This window comes from Physeter macrocephalus, chromosome 5 (assembly GCF_002837175.3).
Source record: "Physeter macrocephalus isolate SW-GA chromosome 5, ASM283717v5, whole genome shotgun sequence".
In the NCBI taxonomy this organism is placed as follows: Eukaryota; Metazoa; Chordata; class Mammalia; order Artiodactyla; family Physeteridae; genus Physeter; species Physeter macrocephalus.
The window spans coordinates 76920955-76942144 of record NC_041218.1 but is presented as its reverse complement, the minus strand read 5'-3'; the positions used below and the strand labels follow the sequence as shown (position 1 = coordinate 76942144).

General features: G+C 41.2%; 1 protein-coding gene across 2 annotated transcripts in view; it reads left to right on the top strand.

The window, feature by feature from the left end:
* Window positions 1–21190, top strand: part of RAPGEF5 (Rap guanine nucleotide exchange factor 5) — a 220546-nt gene that overhangs the window by 105863 nt on the left and 93493 nt on the right. For both annotated transcript variants that reach the window (XM_028490102.2, XM_055085044.1), the window contains 2 exons: window positions 2455–2528; window positions 13607–13732. In XM_028490102.2, coding sequence (XP_028345903.1) covers window positions 2455–2528; window positions 13607–13732 — 200 coding nt within the window. The remainder of the gene's footprint in view (window positions 1–2454; window positions 2529–13606; window positions 13733–21190) is intronic.

Genomic DNA, 21190 nt, shown 5'->3' with positions numbered 1-21190 from the left:
GGGGCACGAACCCGTGTCCCCTGCATCGGCAGGCGGACTCCCAACAACTGCGCCACCAGGGAAGCCCTGAAATAATATTTTTTAAAATACAGAGCAAAGAGTGTAGTACTTAAGAGTACACAAAACAGTGCAAACTGAATCTAAATGTACAGTGGGCGACCTCACTGTCAGTGAGGTTGCTATGTCTGGGGCCAGCTTTTGATGGAGAAGGCAAGGAGAATAAGTGGTACAGTGGGTATGAGCAGTGCCTTATTCTCCTTACAAATCACCCTGGATTACTTTTTCTTACTCATCTCCCTCCCCCACCTGCACAGTCCCCTGCCTCTCATATTGAGTTCATTGCCAAATGAACTCAAAAACACAGTTCAAATCCTCCATGTTTCTTCAGCTCATTGCCGCTTCCCTGGTCCATGCCCTGGTTATCTCTAGGCCAGATGTTAAGCCACGGTCACCTAACTGGACTCCTTGCTTCCTTCTTGCTCCTCGTAAGTCTGGTCTCCAGAAAGCAAGCAAAAAGTACCTTTGAAAATAGACGCATCATGCAGTTCCTGATTTTAAAATTCCTTGGTGCCCCCCCGCATGTTCTTAGACTAACATCTGAATTAACCGTGGTCCATGCTCTCTCCAGGCTTGTCTTGCATCACTCTTACCTGTCTCGGGAAGCTCCGTCTCAACCTCAGGTCTCAGCCCACATATCACTTCTTCAGAGAAGCACCGTGCGTGGCCTGCTCTCCGCAGTGACCTCCCCCAGTTGGTTTTCTGTCATTTCACCATTTATCATGATCTTTAATCCCATCTTATTTTTAAAGATTATTATTGTAATAATTATGATTGTTACTAGTCGGAACAGTAGTTGTTAGCTATCCCCCCAGCTAGTATGTGTACTTCATGAGGTCAGGAGCTTACCTATCTTGTTCACAGGAATAACCCCAGTGCCAGGCACCTAGTAGGTACTAAGTACATATTTGTTAAAATGGAAGAGCAAGCTATACAAGGAGGAAAATAATGAAATCGTAGAGTTTGGATCAGAGCTGGGTATAATACATTCTGATGTTAAATGTCAGGGTGAAGTTGGAGATGAGGAAGAAGCTGGAGAATTCAAGGAAGACCTTCTGTGATGAACAGTGTTCAGACTTGATGAGATAAGTGATACAGAGGCCAAAGCAGGGCACTTATTGTTATATTTTTTAAGACTGATTATTTAGCAGTTGTGCTCAAGCCCGATTTTATTAGGGAGAGGTTGGAATCGGGCTTTGTGGTAGGAGGTTATTGCACTGGTGCAGAAAGGGTTACAAGGACTTGGATAGGGAGATGCTGGGGAAGTATGGGAAAAGAGGTGGATTCAAGACTCCATACTTTGGAATTTTTGTGGTAACAATGCTCTGTACAATCCAAATATAAAATATTGTGCTTCCTCTAGCAATCCCACTCCTGGGTATATACCCAGAGAAAACTCTAACTCGAAAAGGTACATGCACCCCACTGTTCATAGCAGCACTGTTTACAATAGCCAGGACGTGGAAGCAACCTAAGTGTCCATCCACAGGTGAATGGATGAAGAAGATGTGGCACATAAATACAATGGAATACTACTCAGTAATAAAGAAGAATGAAATAATGTCATTTACAGCAACATGGGTGGACCTAGAGATTATCACACTAAGTGAAGTAAGTCAGATAGAGAAAGACAAATATCATATGACATCACTTATATGTGGAGTCTAAAAAAATGATACAAATGAACTTATTTACAAAACAGAAACAGACTCACAGACATAGAAAACAAATTTATGGTTATCAAAGGGAAAAGCGGGGGTGATGGATAAATAAGGAGTTTGGGATTAGCAGATATACACTACTATATATAAAACAGATAAACAACAAGGCCCTACTGCATAGTACAGGGAGCTATATTCAGTGTCTTGTAATAACCTATAATGGAAAATAATCTGAAAAAGAATATATATATGTATAACTGAATCACTTTGCTGTACACTTGAAACTAACACAGCATTGTAAATCAACTATACTTCAGTTTGAAAAAATCATGCTTCCTTCATTATATAACCATAAACTATTAGCCAAAAAAATATGATGTTCTCACATGAACTGGATAGAAGCCTTCACCTCTACCCCAGCTCCCCTTTGGGTGAAGTACGAAACTGACATGATGATGTCTTGATGGGTTGAGGTGACGAGGAAAATTGAGATCAGATTGCTCCAATGCCACTGATTTAACAAATGAGATAATGTACATGAAAAGTGCCCAGTGCTATTAGTTAAACTTTTCACCCAAATAATTTAAAAAGCAGTACTGATATTTGCATTTTGGGACTCTACCTAACATTATTTTTTTCCTGCCAGATTGCCATCTGAAAAGAAAATGACCTGAAACAATTTTCTTATGATGCTACATTTGTTTAATATTGTTCTTTTTCTTTTTTTTTATTTAAGCAATTGAACAAGATGAAGAAAACAGTGACAAACACGTAACTGTGACAGAGGCTGAAGGTGTTGCAGATCCTCAGGTGTGACAAGTTCTGTGACAGCCCCTCCTTACACCCTTCTTCTGTGGTGAGAGCGGTGAGATAGCACAGGTGTTTGCAGATGATACAGGTCTCACCTTTTGTGTTCTGTACAATAGTCCTATTATGGAAATGAAGCACTTATTTTTGATAAGACATATTTCACAAGAAAAACCTAAATTGCTCTTCATGTTTATAGTTTGATTCATGGGGGAGGGACAGATCCGGAGACATCCTTCACTTCCCAGAGACAACAAGCAAAGTAAGTGAAGAACCAGGGGAGACCGCCGTAGGGTAGACTGTCCCCTGGAGATGGCAGAGGAGAATCAGCCGGCTGACAGCACGACAGCCGGGGCAGGGCCAGACAGATCAGTGCGATGCCTCACCTGGCAAAGTTTCTGTGCCCACCCCCAGCATTTACCTCATGGTATGGACATGCTTTTAGTAGCAGCTGACCTCCAAATACTGTGGCAGCATAAAAACTTTGGGTACCCTACTGCTGTCAACTGTTAACTTTATGTAAGTGCAGAGCATTGAGAGATTCTTTGTGGGGACAGCAGGGCGAGAAGCAGAACAGATGGCATAAGGACATTCTTTGGCAAGCCCTCAACAATTCAACTCCACTCCTCAGAGTTCCACCCCCTTGACACCCAGCTATTGCGTTGTTTGACATGGCTAAACACCTAGCTACCATAAGCCAGTTTGTTAACCCTTTTGAGTTTTAGGTGACTCATCTCTAAACCTACCTGATAGGGGAGTTGTGAGGATTAAGAAGAGAACTATGTTGAATAAGTAAGCCATTGGATTTTATTATGCATAAGAACGAGAAAGGAGTGGGTCCAGTGGAGTGTACTACTAAGAAATCGATCATGGTGTGTATAGAGCCATGGGTTGATTGATCTACCCAGGGAGAAGAATCGGAGCTACTCTACACTCGGGGAAAGGAGTGGAAAAACTCTGGAAACAGACAAGCCCGTTTGAGCCCTTACTCATTGCTCCTCAACGGAGCAATGCAGGGTGTTGCTCCATTCTACTAGCTAGACCTACAGAGGAAGTGGCCTCTCAGGACTGTGGTGATGGTATGCTGGTATCACGCGGGTCCAAACTCATCAAAATGGATACATTAAATGTGTGTGACTTTTTGTATATTAAGTATACCTCAGTAGGCCTGGAGAAGAAAAAGATTCTTAGTTTGGTTGACCCCGCACACTTCACCTTTAAAGTTGTCAGTCTGTGGATTCTGGTCAGAATAATCACGTTAGCTTTCTCAGCCAAGGTTGCAGAGGTTGTCATGTTCTAGTAAGTTCATATAAGGACTTGTTTGGAATTGTTTTGCTGTGGTAATATTCAGAATGCCGCAATCCACAGGCTCATACTGAAATTAAACTTCAGGCTTCCAAGCAAACCTGGGCAAGGATAGCTTTCTCAAAGGTTTCTTAAGGCATTAAGTTATTAGTAGGACAGTTTATTATTTAGTTTCTAAATTTAAACTGCTATTTTAAATTTATTTTGGACTTATTCTGTGGACAAAAGTCTGTTTTTTTTGTTTTTCTGTTTTTTTGCGGTACGCGGGCCTCTCACTGTAGTGGCCTCTCCCGTTGCGGAGCACAGGCTCCGGACGCGCAGGCTCAGCGGCCATGGCTCATGGGCCCAACTGCTCCGTGGCATGTGGGATCTTCCCGGACCGGGGCACGAACGCGTGTCCCCTGCATCGGCAGGCGGACTCTCAACCACTGCACCACCAGGGAAGCCCCAAAAGTCTGTTTTAATGCAATTTTATTCCTCTGTGTATCTCAAATTGATGCATAGACCTTGCTGTATGAGGTTTTGTGGTTTTTCTTCAGCAACGGTGACATCTCTGCACATCTACAGAATGTACAGGAGGAATGGAATCATGAAACCAGTTGAAACCAGTGAATCGATCATTAGGTCAGGAACAGATTCTCTTTAGGTTTGGAGAGTCATGAGTTAATTCACTGGGATGCATCATTATGTAGTCTTCAGAGTATATTTTAAACAAGTTAAGTGCTCACTGGTTTCTCATTCCTTCCCCGTATATGATGAAGTATGTCACTACGGGGAAAATGTCCCCTGGCTGTTGAAAACTTTGGGTGTATAAACGGTTAAGCCAGTCACTAACTCCAGAGAGACTGGGCCTTGCTGTACACAGGTTTACCACCTACCGGAAAACTCTAGTTCTCTCCTCATATGTTGATTCCTTTCTTTCCTTTCTCTCTAAAAAATATCTTTTCTGCCTAGGAAACTCCCTTTTTCCATGCAGTGATGTGGAGGAAGGGTGAAGGGAGCATGTAGCCTGGGGTTTACATCCCAGCCCTTCTTCCTCATAGCTGGTGCCTGGAGGCAAGTTCTTTATTGTCTCTAAACCAGTTCGTTCCTGTAGGGTGGCATCCCTGTCTTTGTCATCAAAGTGTCCCCGCTGTGCTAGGCAGTGACTAGCATGCCTGGTTTTCATCTTTGTAAAGTAGAGATGTTCTAAAGTTGTCATGAGGTTGAAATGAAGCAACATAAAAGTGCGTGCCACCCTGGCACATGCAAGAGTTTCCGTGAATGTCAGGCAGCATCCTTGAGGTTAAGAGTGTTGTCTCCTGGACCAGGCTGCACTGTCACAGCAACCCTGGGCAAGTTACACTACTCTCTGGTGCCCCATGTTCCTTTTCTGTAAGAGTATTGAGAGTTAACACTTAGACAGTACTTCAGACGCACTCTTCTAAGCTCTTTGTTTTTATTAACGTACTTAAACCTCACAGCAAACCCTATGAGGCAGATAATAGACTTACCACCACTTCACAGATGAGCTGCTAAGTGGTGGTGATGGGAATCCAGCCAAGGTAGTCTGGCTCCGACATCCTTGCTTTTAACCCCTGTGCTAAACTGGCTTTCTAACATCTGTGAAATGGAGACAATTATTTTGAAGATCAAATGAATATATGTGAAGCAGTTAGAACAGTACCTGACACACAGTAAGTATAACCTCCTGGAGTTATTAGCATTGTCATGATCAGTATCACATTGCCTTTTGGTCTGAATATTTAAGGTATCTAACAGGACTGGGCTGCAGTGGTCCTCCGTCTGCCATTATGGTATCTGCACTTACAGAAAACATTCTAGACCCTTCACTCGTTATAACCCTTTATTTAGGACTAAAGGATTAAAGAATCTTTATCAAAATGTATAGAATATTTGTAGGTTCTAGTGAGATATTCAATGAGTAATTTATAACATGCTGAACTTTGGAAATTTTTGCTTTTATTCAGGTGACCATAGACCACTGGATTCAGTAATTATGTTGTCTCCTATTCCTCCTTTGGAATCAATCATTTTAATATTAAGTGATAATAACTGTTAATTATACAAATTGATTGCCACATAGTTCATGATTGTTTTATCAGCAAAGTGTGATTTTTCCAAAAAAAACAAAAATAGACTGAAGAAAGCTCTTATTTAAGGTTTTGATAGCTATCATAGAAAACAGATGACCCTTTTAAATCCTTTGTGTTAGAATTTATTAAATTTTCTTGTTCTCTCTTTTTTTAAACTACTTCATTATTTGCCAACTTTGCTGCTCTGCTTAGCACAATGATCAGTAATGTATACAGATCTGAGCTGTAATTTCTCTCAGGTCAAAACAAGATAAAATATTGGTGACCTCCCTATTCTAGTCTGAAAATTCAAGGAATTAAATATATGTAATGAATGAACCCCTTACTTCATTGATTATGTAAATATGTAATGTATTTAGTCTCATCAGAAGAGATAATTATATAAGTGTAATAGATTAAGAACATATTTAAGGGAAATAACAGTAATAAACTCCACGCAGCTACAGTTTCTGCCTCCTTCCCCGCCCCCGGCCCACTCTGGCAGGACACAGTATCACTCAGTGTTTGCAGAGGATGGGTCTGTGTGACCAGTGTGGTGTATCAACACAGGTAATTCCACAAGGGAGGGGGACCGGAGCAGTGAACCCCCCTGAACTTGCACTGCCTCATCTGTACAGTGAGGGACCGGGAATCACTGAACACTTCCTAAGGTGCTATGATGCCCCAGCCTGGTGTCTGAGGCCCATCCTAGTGATGCCCTGGACATTAGTAAACCTGCTTTTACCATCACACTTTCTATCGCCTGTACTTTTCACTGTATGTTCTTTTCTTGATCCTTTCCGCAGTTACGAAAGGGTGTATTTTTCTCTTCCAACCAGTAGGAAATTTGTCATAGTTTTCTTTCCCTGGAGAAATTTGAGAAAATGAATAATAAAATGAAATTTTTTAAATTATTTATTTATTATGAATTGTCTTCTGAATTTTCCTGGAAAGAATTCTACTTTCTGTGTTGGAAATAGGTAACGTATTACACCATCCCAGTCCATCAGTGTTTTATTCTGTCATTTGGACTTTGTGTTCACAGTAACAAAAAAAAAAAATTTACGAATTTCTATTCAAGATTTAAGTTTGCAGAAATGAATCTATTATGTAGTAATCAATACGAATTTACCCGAATACCCTGAATTTGTATTGAAAAGCATTCTATTATTACAAAAGTGCTTTCATGAAAGGTGGATTCTTTCATCCTGGTTTTCCTTCCCTTGATAGCAATTTTTGCATGGTGTTTTAGAAAAGGTGATTTTTAAGGTTATGATAATGCAGAAAATGCTTCCATACATAGAACTTGTGCTCTTTCACCTATGTCATAAAGGCTGTTCATTTAATTTGCAGTTTTTCCTAAGGGAATTCTGTTCAAGTTTCATTTCACCACCGAAAGAATGGACCAAACATTTCTATGACTCCATTTATAAAGGAAACAGACTTTTCATTTACATTCATAACATTTCTCTTCTCAAATACTGAAAATGATATAAATAGCTTTAATTATGCCTTTGCCTTACAGAGATTTTTTTTTTCGAAGCAGACCTTGAAATAAGGCTCTTAAATAACTCTTCTGATGGTTACACATTAATCTTTTATTTTTTTCTGGCCTAACAGTGTTAGGTAAACTGTTTATAATTAATTTCACGTAGATTAAGTAGTCCAGGAATGTGAAAGTCTAGATCAAGGGCTGTTATCTTGCTTCTCCTGCCATAACAAAGCTCTCAAAATATATTAATAAATTCATGGCTTTTTTGAATTAAATCAGTAAATTACAGAACTGTGAAAGGAACCCCCCAGAGAACATCTGGTTTAGTGTGGTATTTCCAAAGAGGACTGTCTTATAAAACTATCTAGGATGTATGGGCATCTCTCTGGGATTAAAGTTCTCTAGGGAATGAAGAAGCTTTCATAACCCTCCTTGAAAGCATTTTTTGTTAGTTATATGTAAGGAGTGCTGTAGAATTGATTATCTTGTGAAAATGCATCTAGAAATTATGCAGAAACCAGAAAATCAAGATAGCAATATTCCTTTTTAAATTATAAGATGATTTAATTATAAATAAGAAATAATTGAGTCAATCTGAAACCCTTTTTTTTTTTTTTTTTTTTTTTTGGTACGCGGGCCTCTCACTGTTGTGGCCTCTCCCATTGCGGAGCACAGGCTCCGGACGCGCAGGCCCAGCAGCCATGGCTCACGGGCGGCCTCTCACTGTTGTGGCCTCTCCCATTGCGGAGCACAGGCTCCGGACGCGCAGGCCCAGCAGCCATGGCTCACGGGCTCAGCCGCTCCGCGGCATGTGGGATATTGCCGGACCGGGGCACGAACCCGTGTCCCCTGCATTGGCAGGAGGATTCTCAACCACTGCGCCACCAGGGAAGCCCCTGAAACCCATTTTTTAAAGTAATAGCATTTTGTGTTTAAAATACATAATTTGTAAACCCAAGTTATCTGGTTCTAATAAAAATGTATTTCCTCAAGAAAGAAAAGTCTCTATTTAGGATCCTAAGCAAAAAACTCATGTTCACACAGAAACCAAAATAATAGTCGAGGTCTCTTAAATTTCCTGTACTCAGTCCTACCGTTTTTTTTGCTGATGCTATTATCAGTTGTTTTTTAAAAATACATATGGCACCCACAGACAGAAGGAAAGACTCTCTCTCCAAATTGGAGTCTATGGAAGCTTAGCCCTGTTGCTTTGGAGCCTGTGCTGGTGAGAAAAGGTAACAGGCTCATTCTCACTCGCCAAATTAGTTAGCTCGCGGTGCTTTCCTCCTGTGTGCCACCCCTGCCTGGCCCCATCCCACAAGTGCCCTCTATTACACAGGGCTGCCACACTGGGGAGCAGAGAGAGATGGGGACCAATCCATCACACTACTGAATAAGCAGCCACGGAGCAGGTCCAGGACTTGCAGTGTCATTAACAACCTCTCTCCTCTAGCAGGACAATCTATTAAACACTGTGAGGATGACAGGGATGGAGAGAGAAGAAATCCTAGTTGGTCAACATAAATGAATTTTCTAGATAACAAACATATTTAAGTGTCAAAACATTTAAAGAATGTTAATTTTTTTTTTTTTTTTTTCGGTACGCGGGCCTCTCACTGTTGTGGCCTCTCCCGTTGTGGAGCACAGGCTCCGGACGCTCAGGCTCGGCGGCCATGGCTCATGGGCCCAGCCGCTCCGCCGCATGTGGGATCCTCCCGGACCGGGGCTCGAACCCGTGTCCCCTGCATCGGCAGGTGGACTCTCAACCACTGCGCCACCAGGGAAGCCCAAGAATGTTAATAATTTTTGTGTGGAAATTTCTGTGAATAATTTCCTTGCCTTCATAGTTTAAAGGAGGATCCTTAACACTGCTGATCCTCTTTTACTCTCTAGTATTGATTAAAAGAGCATCTTCAAGATTGGCCCGTGTATTCAGCATTATCTCAGGTTATGGGCTCCATTAAAATCCTGACAAATCAATACACCCTAAGGAGGGCGGCTAGGATGGTAAAAGGGTCTAAAACCAAAGTCAAGTGGGCCCTCATTAATGCTTGGCAATCTGATTCTACTTTCCTTGTCCGGTTGCCTCTTCTTTCAGGTCAGGAGTTGAGAAACCACAGCCTACTGCCTGTTTTTGTAAATAAAGTGTTATTGGAACACAGCCATGCTCATTCATTTACATACCGTCTCTTGCTGCTTTTGTGCTAAAACTGCACACTTGGGTAGTTGCACCAAAGACCATACGCCCCAGTGAGCCTAGAATATTTACACTCTGGCCCTTTACAAAAAAAGCTTGCCAACCCTTGGAACTGAAATGACCATTACATGCCTTCTTTTCTTATACTTCCAGGATCTTCTCACAGTCCTTACTCTCAGCTAATCACCTGACTTCTTATTTCTGAAAGAGAGGCCTTCAGAAAAGAATTTCCTCATTCCCACCACCAGATATGCTAACCTACTGGCATGTTCCCCCCGTACTCACCTCCCCTCCTATTACAGTCAGTGAAATACTCATATTCATGTTTCCGAGAGTAGGTCTTTCTGCTCTTTCCTTCTCAAGGACATTTCTCCTAAAAATGCCCTCTGTCTTGCCCACATCATCAAATTTCCCTCTACAGTGTATGATTTCTAATAAAGGTAAATGTGCTGGAATATCCCTCACCCTAAACAAGCAAGCAAAGCCCCCCTAGGTTAAGATAATACAATTTTACTCTTTAACTAGTGCCTCATTTCTTTTTTTAACATTTATTTATTTATTTAGGCTCTGCTGGGTCTTAGTTGCGGCACGCGGGATCTTTCTTTGTTTTAGTTGCGGCAGGTGGTCTTCTTAGTTGCAGCATGCGAACTCTTAGTTGCGGCATACATGTGGGAGTTCCCAGACTAGGGATGGAACCCGGGCCCCCTGCATTGGGAGCGAGGAGTCTTACCCACTGGACCACTGGGGAAGTCCTAGTGCCCCATTTCTTGAAGTAAAACTCCTCAAAAGAGTTCTCTTTCATTCTCTGTTAAAACCATGTGAATAAGCCTTTTCTCCCCCCTACCACTTTTTTTCTCAAAAAGAAAAAGTTATTTTCAAAGTCACCAGTTACTTTTGTTAAATTCAGTGTCAGTTGTTTTGAACTCCTTATTTGATGTTTCAGCTGCTCTGGATACAGTTTTTCACTCCCTCCTCCTTGAAACACCGCCATCACTACTCACTGGGTTCTCCTCCTAGAGCCCCTCCTCCTTACTCTCCTTTTCAAATTACTCCTCATCTTCCCAATATCTAAATATTAGACTCAGCTCATGGATTTCTTCTCTTCTCTGTTTACGTCACTCCATTGGTAACTTCAGTCCTTCCTCTGGTTTAAATACCATCTACATTATGTTGACTCCCAAAGTCCTATCTCCAGCTTAGACTTCTCTGGACCTCCAGACGGCCAACCTGGCAGCTCCACTTGGATGTCTAATAGGCATATCCCTTACTGGATCTCCTCCCCAGGTCTCCCAATCTCAGGAAATGACAACCCTACCCTTCCAGTGACTCAGGCCAAATATCTTAGAGACCAATTCTGCTAGCCCTTCCTTTGAAACAGATCCAGATTTTACCCACTTCTCCCCATCTCCACCGCTACCACAAGTTCCAAGCCATTTCTTGTCTGAAGACCGATCTCCTAACTGGTCTTCTAGCTTTAACTGCTTCCCCCCACGTAACAGTGTTTTCTCAACCCAGAAGACAGAACGATCCTGTTAAAATGTCAGACTATTCCAATCCCATGTTCAAAACATTCCTAAGTATTTCCATCTTGTTCAGGAAAAGAATGTAAACCTCTTACACATCCTGTAAAGAAGCTGCATGTTCTGGTCAGCTTCACCTCTCTGAGCGGTCCCACCAGGCTCTCCCTTACCAGCTCTGCTCCAGCCCTGCTGTGCTCTTTGCTCTCTGTTCAACATGCCAAACACACCCAAGCCTCAGGGCACTTGCACTTCTGTTCCTCTGCCTGTAACATTCTTCACTTCCTTTATACCTCCACTCAAATGTCAACCAAAGAATCCTTCCCTGACATTTCTTTCTTAATAACATTTCTCTGGCTCTTACCCTGCTTTGTTTTCCTTCATATCATATATTATCATCTGCTGTTTCATAGCTGTATGTTATATAATCCACATTCCCTGGTGAATATAAGCTCCATGACATGTGGGACGGTGTTTTTATTGTTATTATTGACCACTGTATCCCTAGAACCTGTAATAGATCTTGGCACATGGTTGTTGTTCAAATAAAATCAGTTGAGTGAGTCACTGAGTGAATGAATGAATAAATAAAATAGGGAGCTAGGGGAACGTACATGAGAAATGCAAAAAGGAGGATATCATAAATAGTGGTATTTAAATATTTGGAAGTTTGTCATATTGGATAAAAAATAGACATACTGGGCTTCTCTGGTGGCACAGTGGTTGAGAGTCCGCCTGCCGATGCAGGGGACACGGGTTCGAGCCCCGGTCCGGGAGGATCCCACGAGCCGCGGAGCGGCTGAGCCCGTGAGCCATGGCCGCTGGGCCTGCGCGTCCAGAGCCTGTGCTCCGCAACGGGAGAGGCCATGACGGTGAGAGGCCTGCGTACCCACAAAAAAAAAAAAAAAAATAATAGGCATACTTTCAATTGCTTTAAAGGCAATACTAGTACTCATTGGTTGAAGTTCAGTGGTTTCAGGGTTTTGTCTGAGCCCGGGAGCCATGGCCGCTGGGCCTGCGCGTCCAGAGCCTGTGCTCCGCAACGGGAGAGGCCATGACGGTGAGAGGCCTGCGTACCCACAAAAAAAAAAAAAAAAATAATAGGCATACTTTCAATTGCTTTAAAGGCAATACTAGTACTCATTGGTTGAAGTTCAGTGGTTTCAGGGTTTTGTCTAGCATGATAAGGGACTTTCCAATAATTCTGGCTCTCCAGCACTGCACAGGCTGTCTTAAGGTAAACTGAGATCCTTGTCCTTGGAAACCTTGGAGACAAACTGGAAGACCACTTGTGAAGGAAGCTGTAAACATAAATGTCTGACTTTGGTGGAGGAATTCCACTTGCTGTTCCATGGGAATCTGATTTGGGCCACGTCAATGATTTTTGTTTGTTTGTTTGTTTGTTTCCTATTTGTTGCAGAAACTGCTAGTTGAGGTGATGTCCTTGCCCTTAGGAATAAATACTTAGTCATTGCTTTGAATGGATGGTTCCATTTTTCTGATGCCCACTCAACAAAATGTGTGTCTTTAGTACAAACTATTAAGACCCTGAAGCTGTGATCACTTGCTGCCCCCTTCTCCATATTTGGTCATGTTGCTGGGTCCATTCAAATCCTATAGATTGTATAGGGTAAAACAAAGACTTGATAGTTTTGGCTGTTCCTGCCAAGAGTAACTTCTGATTTCCTTTTAGATCGTGTCCTGATATGTCAATGTGAACCATTTTTGAAAGAATTTGAGCAGAAACAGTTCATAATGTGTGTGATATAACCATTTTTTCTTTCTGATCAAAATCCTAGATTCTCCTTCTTCATATTATTATTATTTGGTACTTGGGTATAAATAAAAAGTATGATGCTTTGTGGACCATTTCTAAACCCTGATGAAATTTGAAGCTTTCTTTTTGCAGTTTATTTTTAATAAACTTTTCCACCATATTTTATGCAACATTGGAGGTATTTTACTAATAATGCCCCATAGTAACTTTCCAGTTGTGAAAAAAGAAGAATTATCTTGTGATCTTCTTGTGAACTGTGTATTTGTACATGGAATGAGCTGGTGGAGCTAAGGAATTAGGAGATTATGTACTGTTATTTTTAGTACTCTATCACTTCACCCTTATTGCCAGAGTAGTTCCTGGCTAACTTTCCCATGAGTTTTTAACCTCTTGCTGGGCTTATGTAACAGGAAACAGGCTGTCAGGAACAAATAGTGGCATATGAGGAGCACCCTTTAGTAGCAAATGATTTAGTTTGCTCTGCCTTTCACTCTCTTAAAGTAGACTGATAAATGATCTCACTTTAAGTCTTTTGGTGAGGCATTCCTAGGTTAAGATAATACAGTTTCAATTCTGGAAAGGCAAAATATTTTACCAAGACCATGATTTAATCCAGGCGACAGAGAAGATGAGTTTGTTATAAGGTGAACTTTGCAGTGGTGTCATGTCCTGGGACTGTGGATTTAAGTATATCTTTGCTTTTTCTCCAACTCTTAAGGCCGGGGTGATATGCAAACTTCAGGAGAGAGATGATATCGGGCGAATTGAACTGGTCCAGAAGCTGGCAAGAGAAAACTGTCAATTTTTGCAGACGGACAAAAAAGAACAGGAGAAGTCTGAACATGTAAGCCCTTTTCCTCTTGGGGATGCGGGTTTGAAGGGGTGGAAAATGTTTCTGCCTGCTTCTGTGTTTAAAGGAAAGAATATTTTATTTTAAGTTCTTTGGGTTTGGGGTTTTTTCCCTCCAAAAGCATGCTTCTTAGTGAAAAATGACAACTACTATAATTTTCTAAGCCAGTGGTTTTGTAAGAGATCTCTTCACAGAAGTAAATCATGTAGAAATATAAGAACGCATGGGAGCAAATATGAATGCATGTCTATTTGATGGCTTTCAGGTTTGACTTGGTGAGTTTCACCCCATCAGATAGTTTGTGGAATATGAGTTTTGAAAGAACATTACGATGTACTTTTATATTTAGCACAGGGGGTGAATCTAGTTATCAAACAAATGCATCCTAAGTCACAAGAGACGGATAAGAATGGACGAACAGATTCTAGATGCTCACACTAAGTGAGAGAGTCAGAAGGGAGTTTTCCCAGTATCTTGTGAGCGTTCATGTTCCAACAAGAGTTATATTATTTGGATGTAGTTCAACTGGAGGAAAGGGACGCTCTGCTCAGTTCTCCTGAAAGCAGTTATTCAGATTGAGCCTTAGAACTGAGAACGCTGCCGTCATGCTAGGGAGACAATGGGACCACTTTCTTCTGCTTTACATTGTTGTCTGTTGACTTCTTGTTGTTGTTTGTAAGGCTTCACTCTCAGTGCTAAGCTCTCTGGGATTGCTCATGAAGGGGAAAATTCCTCAGTGTTTATGAACATGTCTTTTCTCTGACTTTAATTTTTCCTTGGAGTTTTATTTTCAACCCTTTCCAAGGGGGAAAAATATTGTTTCATGCTTTTTCTGCTCCAAGGCCATCAGTAGAAATGCCAGGGATTTACTGAGCTGGAGAGGAGGTGAGAAGTCCAAGGATGGCACGCTGTTTAGTTTGATAACATAACGCGTCTCTAACCATTCGGCAGGTCGTTAGCATCAGTGTCTCAAGCGGGAGAATAATTAGCAGTTTCAAAGCCTTGTGATCGCAATTATCTTAGAGGTGACCGTTGGCTTTAAGTGCGAGTGGAGGTCTCAGGAGCCCTCACCTCGGTAGGTACTACTGAAAAGTTAAGGGACTTGTTTGAATTGTTAAAAAGCACCCTGAAGGTTGACTGCATGTATATCTAAGACTGACTCCTAACTTCTTCTGCGTCCTTAGAATATTTGAATATCCTGGTTCATGTCCTAAATTTCTCGAAACAATATTCCTTTCGATTCATTTTAATTAGAAGAGCAGTAGTTTTCATATGCTACATTTTATTGATTTCAAGGTGCACTTTCCCCGCACATCTTAGCATGTCTGAAATCAGGATGAGTCTTAAAGTTGATGAGCGGAAAACATGTCCCGGTTTAACTGAGAACATTTTTCTTTCTTAGTGGTCCTTAAAATGGATGACACATTTTACAGTGGATTGCATACTCAATTCAGGGGATCAGTGACAACCTGAGGGGAGGGCGAGATCTTTTAAAATCAAACCAATAGGAGATAGAGTACCACTTCACCAAGATTAGAAATCATCAGCCTTAGGCCACAGACAGCTTTATGCTTATTAAAAAGGTACCTGTGTTGTCTTTGCGTTATTAGTTGAATCCAGAATATTAGAGTTACAGCTAATGAGAGTATAATACACTCCAAATATATAGTAACAGAAATCTGAACTCGCTGCTCTTTATTATAAGGACTTTTACCATGAGACGGAAATTTAGTGGTGGAAGGTTTGCTTACGGTTTGCTTACGTAACTGCTGGCGGCTGTGTACTCACTCTTCTCTTTAAACCTTCCTTTTAAGATTGTAAAAGAGAACACTAAGGTTTTTTACTTCTTGCATGAATGTCATAATATTGATGCGATAACAGCTCTGAAGTGTGTACATTTCTGAGAGGAAAGATGATGTAGAAATAAATACTGGAATGATGGCCTTTTCTGTGTAGGCTTTTCCTACTGAAGCTGAAAGTCAGGAAAGGTGACTATTAGGGATCTTTCTTCCTTAGTGATAAATACACACTTAGCCATTTTGTGGTCTCCCTCCTGCAGGGTGACACCGTCTGAACTGATCAACCCGCAAGGCTGAGACTTCCATAGTACTCTACCAAACAGAATATTTGATACTAGTTGCTTCTACTTTTTACAATCATTTATAAGGAATAAAAATCATCTGGTAGCTTTTTTCACTCTTTTATGCCTTAAGCACTTGGTGGTATAAAGATACCTTTGCTTGCCCACTGAGTTCAGTGTCCATGAGATGATTGCAGCATGTTCATTTTTCCTGCCCTCATTTTCTCTTCAATAGCAGTCATCTGTTCTTGTTCATGAAAACTCAGTTATAACACACAGAATATACAGAGGAAATTGCAGTTTACTTAATGTAAACCCAGTCTGCAGTTTCCTATTCTTGTAACAATAACGACCAAACCCTAGAGTTACATACAGATTTCCTTTCTTTTGTGATTCTCAAATGCGTCAACTACCTCATCGACCATTCCTGGGCCAAAATTATTTAAGTGCACCGTGGTAAAATTTGAGTTAGAATCCCAGTTCCCTATTGAGTCATTCTTTTCACTAAATGACTTTGTTTCTCCAGTCCTAGAATGTCACATCCCCTTTTGTACATGTATGCCAAAATGAGACAACTACCTTGAGGTACTACTGCATAGAGATAGACGTGAATTTGATGGAATAAAGCTTTTGTTGCTGGTACATCTTGTTACAAATTGAAGGGGCTTCCAGATTTCTGAGTGGGCATATCTAATATCTTTTTAAACTGGTAGATGCCATGATTAGGTTATAAATGGATGCAATTAGAGAAATGCTTGACTCTGCTTTTGCCGAGGGGTTTCTGAAACTTAAAAAAAGTTAAATGTATAACTATCACAAGTTTCTCAGCAAGCACGTAGTTCTCCTATTTTATATTAACAAGCTGTAGGCGAAATTAGCCAGCACTCATTCCTAAGTGTTGAAAATTATGTGAGAACTTTAAGAAGGGGACAGAAATGGCTATTTCTGATAAACATTATGAGAGTGAGATTAACATTTGGTCATTAATTCTCTAAAGAAATTGCCTCTTATGTGGGCATCGTATTTTCTAGGCTTAATTCTATGATTATATCCATAGAGGAAGGGGCATGTGTTACCAAATGGGGACTTTTGAGCTTGAGCTTGAAGAATGACTAGTGGTCATAGAAGGGCAGGACAAGGGAGAGCACTTAAGGCAGGCGGACCAGCAGGAAGGCACATGAGTTGAGCCCTGGGCAATTCTTCGGAAATGAGGTGGGGTGAGGTGGGCTCTAAGTTGTGAAAGACCTGGCAATCCACTCTAAGGAGTTTAGACTTGCCTTTCTGGTAAAGGAAAGCCATCAAAGAAGGGAAGTGGCATAATCAGATGTGGTCTTTTTAAGATCTCTCTGGCATTGGTTTAGAGGCAAAATTGAGTGGGGAACAGGGAAGTGTTGGAGAGAACCCTTAGAGAGCTATTGTTGTGAGTCAGGTGAGAGATGTAAGTCTGAAGCAGGGTGGCAGCTCTGGGAAATGAGAAGGCCACAGATGTTGAGTCATTTAGGTGGTAAAATTGGCAGAATTTGATAATTCTGCCAATTATCAATGGGGGATAATGGGGGAATGTGTGTGCTAATTTATACTAAGCAGTTTTTGAATTTGTTATTACGGTTTCCTGGTACAGACATGAGAAAGTTCTGTTTATCACCAGAATGGTTGGTCACCTTTGCCAAAAAAGCTACATAGACATTTACCTTGTTTTGCTGTCCTGCAGTGTGTTTCAGATGTCTGAGATTTATGCTACAGAACACTGTTTATCTCATTAACAAATTGTCTGATGGAGTTTCTGGCTAACAGTATGGAGACTACTTCTTCTGAGACCCAGATACTTGGACAGTACCTTAAGCACAGAGAATCTCTGGTAACCTCAAAATAAACTAAATTATTTGGCCAAAGCTTTAGCATTGGCTGCAATGATGTGTGTGCCTCCTTCAGAACTAACTGTGATTTCAGAGATGCTCTCCTGACCCATAGTCTGAGTTAGTGTTTCTGTACTGTTATTCTAGAATACTCTTGGTCGTTTATTCATTCAATGCACCTTTATTGAAGCTAATGTTGGAGATCCAGAAAAACTATGGTGGCTCCTACCTGAAGGAGTATGGTCAGGTTGTGGAGAAAAGATACTGACACAAATAACAGCAATACAAGGAGGCAGTGGTGATAATCCCCAGAGAGATACGTGGGTGTCAGAGGAAGAATTTACACCTGGGGAAACAGGATTCTTTCTCATGGCAGAGGTTGAGTTTGATGTGGACCTTAAAGTAGGTTTTAGGTTGGATTTAAACAATCCAAACTGAAGAAGAACATTCCTGGAGGAAAAAATAGCATTAGCAAATGCACAGAAATATCTAAAAATGCGAGGTATTTTTTGGAAATCAAAACCATTCTGTCACCAGGGTACCAAGAATTGGGGTAAGGGAGACGGTGATAAGGATTCAGGAGATGGAAGAGTTAGTAAGAAATGAGATTGGGACCAGACTGTGGAGGATTTTGAGGGCTGAGACGTTTCTCTTCATTCTAGAAATAATGAAGAGGCATTGACTTGTTTTGTTAGTTTTCGTAGGAAAGTAGGATGAGGGGGCCCTTCTGTGAGGTAAACGATATTATTTCAGTGTGATGAGTCAGAAAGCTGAGGCTGGTGAGTGATTAAGCAGAGATGGGCTAAGTGTGAACTCAAGTCTGACTGCCCCTGGGTGGCATCTTCTCTCAGCTGTCACCACCGGAGGGAGGCCTGGTAGGAGGACAGGAAGCTGAGATGACAAGAATCATGATAGTCCTGAGAAAGAGGGACCACGAGGAGGACAGCCCTGAAGGAACGACAGACGGCTACATATTGAAGGGATGGTGGTGGTGAAGTGTGGGAAGGAAAAATGAAAAGGGAATGATGCTAAGCTACTAGCTTATTTTGAGTCCTAACTTTTTAAAGTGTATAAACTGGTCACATTTAGTATCTGTGAAATAGCTGGATTAAAGTATACATCTAGATGTGGGTGCTGTTTAATGGCATACCGCCGCACTGTTTACCAGAAAACCGAAATTCAGTTTTCCCTGAAATGTCGTTTGTGCTCTGTAATGTAGAAATACTAACCAGCAGCTCCTGAGCTTGACTTCCTAATTTCCAAACTGCAGAAATGAAGGTCTATAAAACGTATGTGAGAGCCGTGCTAAGTGATGCTTTCCCTAGGGACCCTGTCTGTATCCCTCCCTCTCTGCACCCTGCTTTCTTCAGTTCCTTTGTTATGTCTGGGGACCCACCCTACTTCCTTCCCCCTTTCCAATTCACTCATGAAATATGGGTGGGAAGGGGATTTTACACATTCTGAAAATGAATCTTGGCATAGTCTGCTGCCAGGGTAGGGTCCCTATCTCTCAACTTCAACCGGAATTTCCTTTCCCCCTGTTTCCTGCAGCCTCATCCTGGACTCCTGCTTGCGTCAAAGGGTTTGCTGGTTGTGGATTACTAGGGCAGAAGTGGGTTGGAGTATTCTGGCTACTGCTACTCTTATTGCACACAGTAGAAGTTGGTCTCTGCATTTCATTTGGTCTGTTGCTTAAAAAAAAAAACAAAAACAAAAAAACAGCTTAATATAAAGTGAAAGCCCTCTTTATACTCTACATGAAATACTAAAAGGAAATGGTTTTATCATTCTGTATTCAAACTTGCATTATACATCTAAGCGAGTAAAATTAAGACCAATCATGGCATTATTTGAAGTTCACCAGTAATTTAGTTTAACCAAGAAACTAAAGACAAATAGAATGTTATAACACTATTGCTTAGTATTGAAAGCCAGAATTCAAATGTATTAGGCAAGTCATAATATATTAAGTTACCCACTGCTGAGAAATTCTGTGGAGAAACCATGTATTTTTCTTAATGACAAAATCCTGACTTTGTGTTGGTTTGGTACTAACATACATACCTTTCTAGAGGAAATAGGCCCTTGAGTGAGTGGTTTTAGTTCGTTTTTAATCTGGATTCATTTGGTCACAGAGTAACCACAAAAGTGTTAGAAGATACGTCTTGCTTCCAAGAAGTTTACAGTCTAGCTGAAGAAACAAATTCACACTTGGAAAACAAGTGAACCATTCAAGACAGTATTTAACGAAGTGTTTAAACAATTTCCCAGGCCTTCAGGGAGAGGGAAATACCTCTGGTAGACCTATTCACAGTTGCAGCAATCCAAAAAGAAGTTCTCTGTTTTCAGAAACAAGGTTTTTAAAATATTAGTTTCAGTTTTTAACGTTTTTAACATTTTAAGCAGTGAGGAACTTGTCATTATGATACTCATTTATTTTTCTGAAAATATTCAAGTTTCTTTTTTAAAGGCCCAGTTAAGAAAATGGGTAGTCTCAGTTAGTCTGATTTATCAAAGCCATATTCTCAGTGGATCTTGGATTCCCTGTCGTACAGATGCTGCCCCCCAGGTTTATTAATTTCTTCTACTTGTAAAAATAAAGTAGCCATATCATCTTTAGTATGTCTAAGAAATCATTAAGGTGAAATATTGAAAAATAGGTTATTTTTCTTTGACTTTTGTTCCTCTCAGTGGTGTACCTCACTCCAGATCCCTGGCAACCTTATATTCTTTTTTTCTCTACCCCTATTAAGGCCTGGTCTGCATTAACATAGCAATATTAATACTTTGTAGGTTGTTGTCTGATCAGGTAACACTAGAAATCTTTGGTGGTTTGGTTTCATTTGAATTTATAATGGGTGCTTTAAGACAAAAGGGTAGAGAAAAGATGCACAGACAGATGGACAGTCCTTCACAGAGAGATGGAGAGTACTTTATGACAGCTGTGTACCACTGAGGCTCAGAGAAGTAAAACATGGAGACATAGGTACCAACATACATTGTGCCTTGATTCCCCAAAGACTGCCCTGATACATCACTGCTTTGGGGGAGATACCAATGCAAGAAATTCAGAGGCTGAGTTCACAGTTACCTGCATGCTAAGTTCCAGGGTGCTATGGAAGCTTGTCACAGGGAGCTCAGCTGGTCTAGGGAGACAAGCATGTGTCCCTGAGGAAGAGAAAGAATCTGAAGAGTCAGAAGAGCTACTAGGAGAAGTGAGGCAGAGAAGAGAGCACGGGTGAGGACCGGAAGGGCCTGATGCAGAGAGAGGATGATGCAGCCCTGAATGCAGAACTACGTGGCTGGAGCCCAGGGGTCAGAGGGCGGGGAGGGCCAGAGGATGCAAGGCATTACCTAAAGGCCTAGCCAAAAACGTGTGCTAAGAGCGATACAGAGCTTTTGTGAAGAATGTAAACAAGAGAGAGAAAGACGATTAGATGTGAATTTTTGAGATTCCTCTGCTGCTGTGTGGGGATGGGTTTGCTAGCAAAGAATGGGTCACGCTCACCCCTTTCA